The sequence below is a fragment of the Muntiacus reevesi genome, chromosome 1 (assembly GCF_963930625.1).
Source record: "Muntiacus reevesi chromosome 1, mMunRee1.1, whole genome shotgun sequence".
Lineage (NCBI taxonomy): Eukaryota > Metazoa > Chordata > Mammalia > Artiodactyla > Cervidae > Muntiacus > Muntiacus reevesi.
The window spans coordinates 97,648,655-97,654,654 of NC_089249.1; the positions used below are offsets into that span (position 1 = coordinate 97,648,655).

Sequence of the window (6,000 nt, forward strand, 5' to 3'; positions counted from 1 at the left end):
CTCCTCACAAACAGCCCCTCCAGTCACATTCCCACCATGCACTTTCCTTTTCTCTGTCATCAAGTCATTGTTTGTCTTGACATTCCAATCCTCTAGTTTTATGTGTGTGCTCATGTTATGTATTTCAGCAAGACATTTTTTCTTTCATCAGTTGGAAAGAGTTGAGAGGCGAAAGTATAAAGGGAGAATGAAGTGCTTTATAAAACTAGTTTTCTTGAGGATCAGAAATTTTAGTCGGGAAAAGCCAGTGTTCATGTCTTTCCATTAAGAAAATAAACAGGACCAAAATCCCAAGTTTATCTCCAAATATAAGAATAGAATTTAGTTCATATTGCTTTGAAGGATGACTGTTCATCTGCTTGTACAGGGCATTCTGGCCTTAATTTCTGTCATTAGCCAGAGAATGTAAGGGCTATTTATGTGACATGTAAGGAGAACATGATGACCGAATAAAGTATGTTTTCTTACAGATTTTTAAAAATTAACCTGTAAGTCCCAATGGAATAATAAAATATAGTACTAGAAGGCCCTTACAAGTCATCTAGTGTAGACCTTTCATTTTACAGGTGAGAAGAATGTGACCCAGAGGGGTTCAGAGCACTGTACAAGGTCACGCAGTTAAGTTGATGATGGGTTTTTCCATCGCTGGGGTGTTTTTATGTGCACGGCTCTGAGTAGGGCCCCAGTAATGGGATGGTTTTCAGTAAGGAAACTATTAAAGTGGTTTGTGTCCGAACAGTAAAATAAAATGACCTATTTTTGCTCCCTTTACAGTTCTGAAATCTACAGCATTGCCATTCGTTTATCTTATGATGGACACCTGGAGACTAAAAAATTTCTATCATTGCAAAGCTCTGGAAAATAGGCCAGAGATCCCAGTCTCCAAGAGGGCACACTTTTCCAGGGTGACAGACATAATTGTAGCTGCCTAGACACTGGGAACTGTTAAAAATATGATGTATGGCATTTCCCATGGGTTTTTTTCCTTTCTTATACTTCAGTTTCTCTACCATTTAAGGTTTATAAAGTTCCACCATTCCCAGATGAGTGATTCTCAGAACCACTGAAAATATAATTGAAAATACTTTATAACCCCAAGGAGCAACAGGTAGAGATGTTAATATGAAATGTGTCCTGAAACACCAGAGACGAACAGATGTCCAGCTTGAACTGAGTTTTCCTTTCAGGACAGGCAGGTGAGGGCAAAGAAGAGGTTAGCTCCTCTCCTACCATTAAAAAAAAATCAAGTATAGGAGGCGAACACCCTGAATCTTATTTTTGGTTATGTATTTCAGTAAAGATTTTCTATACCATCTGAGCCACCAGGGAAGTTCTATAAGATTTGTATGAAACAAAGAAGATACATGGATGGCGTTTATTATTTTTTTCCATGAAACATGATTTAAGCTTCTTCATAACTGAAATTATATATAAAAGAGTAACTGTCTCTAAAGTAGCTTTAACTAAAAAAAGGCTGTCTGGAGGGAGGAGATGCCATTTGGTTAGAAGTGATGACATGGATTTAGTAGGAGCCTTTCAGAGCAAAAAAAAAAAAGTTGATTGTTTTGTGTCTTAGCTGACAGCTTATAAGATAAAAATGTGAAGCTTTTACTATAGAGGTTCTAGTTAAAAATGGATTACTATGCCATCAATAGGAAATTTATGCTAGTTATTTGAGATTCTGTCACCTTAGATAGTAACTTAGATATTAAGCTTTTTTCCCGCCAAACTACAAAAACTAGTCCCTGTTTGGAAGTTCTTATGAAGAACATGAAAACCGAATAATGGGTCTTTAAACTTTGTGAACCTGACTACCGCTGATTGAATTGAAACAGCAGTTCTGCTGCTTTCAAGCCCCTCTGCCATCATCACTAGTCTGTAATGAAATCACAGCTGTGCATCTTGATAGCATCTATAACATCCATCTGATTAGCTTCTTATGGTTGGTAAAGTGCAAATCCATTCTGACGCCCCATCATTTCTTTACAGTGTTAAGTCCAAAGGTGCTGGGCATCGCCATTGCTCGGTATGACTTCTGTGCCAGAGATATGCGAGAACTGTCCCTGCTGAAAGGAGATGTGGTGAAGATTTACACGAAGATGAGTGCGAACGGCTGGTGGAGAGGAGAAGTAAATGGCAGGGTGAGCGTCCCTCTCAATGTGTTCATCATGTACCTGAAGGGGGCTGGGCAGCCACTGGTACCCATGGGCTGGGGGGGAACCCCTACACTACCTTACAGTTGTCGCCCCCACATAGGCCTGGCTCCACATGGGTGGTGTTCCTTACAGAAAACAGGGACTCCAGAAAAATGCACTGTGTGACTAGGATACTGACATAAATAAAGTTTACTTAGGCAAATTTGATGGCTTCCTATTGGGAAAAGGGTTTAGGAGCATGTCAGTTCTTTCGAGTCTGTAAGCCTCTTTTTAAGACTAGAGCATCAACTTTATGTGGAGCACAAAAGATCTGTGAGGGCCACTGGTCTAAATTAGAAAGAGCAGGCATAGGACCTCTGTCTTTATATCTTGTTCTATAGCAGAAAGAGAGAGCATTAAGTAGTAGAACCTCTTAATTTACATATTTGTGTCCTGGCAGATTAGAACACTGTTGAAGCGTATTTTATTCCACCCTTTCTACCACTCACTCTATTGGGCTTTTAGGAGCAGTTTAAACCAATCCTCTTCATCTGCAGTGGGCATTAAACCCCAGCTTAATTCTGGGTGTTATGAAAATGAAATGTTCTGTTTGTAGAGCCTTTTGAAGTGCTGGATAGAGAGTCACGTTGCTGTGTTGGTTGCTTTTCCTTTTTAGGTGGGCTGGTTTCCATCCACGTATGTGGAAGAGGATGAATAAATTCCAGTCCAGCGTTGCACTGCACCAGGAATTTCAGAGAAGGGATTAACAGCAGCCTGTACAGCATTATGAATTCACTGAAGTGTTTAAAAAGCTGCCTTTCTGGCTATTCAACATCTTCCCTCTCTTTCCCCTCCTAAGTCTTAATGCTGGGATTTCTAAAGATGCTGGTACTGACAGATTAATGGCTCGCCTAGAGCTATGCAAGAAACAGCCTGCCCGTCTGTCATCGTCAGGGACCAGGGCAAAGCCAAAAGCTTTTCCTCCCCCAGAAAGCCCTGAAAGCACATTGGTTCATGTTTCTTTTTATTTTGTCCAGTGAGACACCATGAATGCCAGCCATTAGTAAATGTTTAATGTGTATTTGCTTTCTTCTCATGTGCCATTCTCCAGAATTTTTGATGGTACAAAGAAGCAGAAGTTTAATTTTGCTTTCTCCAACATGAAGAAAAATGGGAGTTCTGCCACTGGGGCAGCTTATTGAAAAGGTCCAGCATTACTTGTCTTAAATTGCCCGGCAAGGTGACTCATTGCCTGGCAAACACTTTTACCTCCCCACTACCACCGATGTTCCTCATGTGAAAGTTTAAGAGGCAAAGGCTCAGCTTTGCTTAGTAAGTGACATATGTGGGAGGACGGAGTTAATTATTCATTTGAAGTCCGGATTATATTTGCAAACTTTTTCATAAGAAGACATAACCAAAAAGTGGATAAAAGAGCATCTTCATGTTAAATCTTCACAACCTTCATGATTTCATAGGGTTATTTTAGAAAATGTAGTACTTCACTTTATGAGATAATCTTGGCTGTGTATGTTTTTTTAGGTAGTTACAAGTAACTTGAGTTAAGGTGCCATTGTTTACATAAATAGACCAATGACTATGATTTATAGTAAGTCATTTCAGAGAAGCAACATTATTAACATATGCCTTTTCCTCCTCCCTGACTCCTCTGCCCAAATGAAAAAGACCTGGGACATACATGCTGATTCCCACATTTTCCTGGAGTATTTACAGTAGCACAAACAACCTCATTGAGGATTTGAGAAGGAAAGCACATTAAGGTCCTTTATGCATTTCAGGGACATGAAGGAGGGTCACTAGACTTTTCTGATCTTATCCACTGTGGGCTCCCAGCACTCACTGTGGCTCTTCCCGTCTGAGTCCATTTCTGGGTGTGTATTAACTGGTGGGAAGATAAGTCTGCGGTGCATTTATTTGACCAAGTCTTCACTGTTTATATGAGGAGTCTAAGTACATTTTTCCTGGGATGTACAGAGTGCCCAGTCAAGAGAATCAAGTTAAGACACTAACTTGGCCCTTTCCTGATGAAATATTTTCTCCATAGCAGAAATCATGTTCTGACAAGACTCAGTGTCTCTACAGAAAACATTAGAAGCATTAACTTCATAGAGCCAAATTAGGAACATTTAGTTCTGAAATCTTGGATCATATTTAAAATGAGGTGGGTGTGATTGGCCTTCTCCCCAACCCACTGAGGGCCAGAACTTGATGTTCGGTGAATACTTCTTCCTTTAGAGACCCTCGTGGGCTAGGACTTCTCAAATAGGATAGATTCAGGACCTTTACCTCAGAATTATGTAAACTGTGATTGTGTTTTAGAAAAGTTACTTGCTAAAACCAGTTAAGTTTTTGTATATGTGTAAATGATCATGAAATTGAGTTTTATAAGATGTTCTGTATAGTGAAGTTACACACTCAAGGTGTCTCTTGGAGTGGATTCTTTCCTGTAAAGTCTTACCTGTAACATTGTGTCTGGGTGATGTTTTGTCTGTTACTGTCTGCCAGATGTTACTGAGAGCACAGCTCCATACAAACTGAAACACTCCTATGTAAAGTACTGTAGCTTGTGCTCTTTCTTTTGTTGTTATTTTAGCCAATAGACTCCCTCTCTTGCTGCGTTTCATGGACCTGGGGGTTTCCCAGCAGAGGATATTAGCGTCCCTTTTCATGACCTTACCATTTACATCTTTGTCTATGTTTAATACTTCATCTTGGAAACTTTAAATGCTGCGGATTTGTGTAGATTTCTAATACCAAAGACAGAAGTAAATGTTTTCCATATACTTTGTCTTGCCTGTATGCAGCCCTGTGTAATATGGTGAATTAGAGTGGTATTTCACTTTGTAATATTTTGTAAATATGTCAATATAATAAATAGTTACTACTTGCATTACATCAATTGAGAGCTGAAGTCTTTCCATCGAACAGTTCCATACATAATTCAACATGTGCAGATCTCATCATAAACACAAGACTAGAAGCCCTAACTGTGATCTGCAACAGTTGCAGATAATATATCACTGACATGCTTACCACGTGCCACACAGTTCTAAATGCTTTATGTGCTCTAATTTACAATAACCCCAGGAGGTATAACCCCGTGGTATCTCCACTTTTCAGATGAAGGAACAGGCATTTTGAGAGGCTGTAGCTTGACCCACCTGACAGAGCTGGCAAGTGTCAGAGATGTAGTTCCAACTCGGGTGGTCTGACTCCAGACTGTACCACCACACTTAATAGGGGCAAAAGGGTTTCCTTGGTGACTCAGCGGCAAAGAACCTGCCTGCCAACGCAGGAGACACAGGTTCGGTCCCTGAGTCAGGAAGATTCCCTTGAGATGGAAATGGGAACCCGCTCCAATATTCTTGCCTGGGAGATCCCATTAGACAGAGAAGCCTGGTGGGCCACAGTCCACAGTTTCGCAAAGAGTCAGACATGACTTGGAAACTAAATAAAAACAACAGGGGCAAAAGGGAGATTAGGGATGTAAGACTGCATAGTCAAGCAGCTGTGATACAAAAGAGTGGTTTAAATGATTGAAGAGGAACACAATTCAGAAACATTCTCCTATTCCTGCCTCCTAAAAGAGAGCCTCAAATAGATACTGCCAGAGAGACAGGTGTCAGAGATTGACCTTTTTCTACTTTGATTCAACCTTTCCATAGAAAATGATGAAGTGCTAAGCCAGAGAGACTTGGACGCAAGTTTCCTTTGGCAGAGCAGGCCTGAGGGTTGTCCCCAGTGGTGGAGGCAGGCTGGCTCAGAATAGCAGGGAAGCCCATTCCTTCTAAGGAGCGGGGAAGGTCGTTCCAAGGTAATAGCATCTGATGTCACCAGCACACTG

At 40.7% G+C, this 6,000-nt stretch overlaps 1 protein-coding gene across 1 annotated transcript in view; it reads left to right on the forward strand.

Annotated features, from left to right (window-relative positions):
• Window positions 1–5,044, forward strand: part of VAV3 (vav guanine nucleotide exchange factor 3) — a 414,102-nt gene extending 409,058 nt beyond the window's left edge. The window contains exons 26-27 of the mRNA XM_065907662.1: window positions 1,990–2,141; window positions 2,812–5,044. Coding sequence (XP_065763734.1) covers window positions 1,990–2,141; window positions 2,812–2,853 — 194 coding nt within the window. The 3' untranslated portion in view covers window positions 2,854–5,044. The remainder of the gene's footprint in view (window positions 1–1,989; window positions 2,142–2,811) is intronic.
• Window positions 5,045–6,000: the final 956 nt, after the last annotated feature.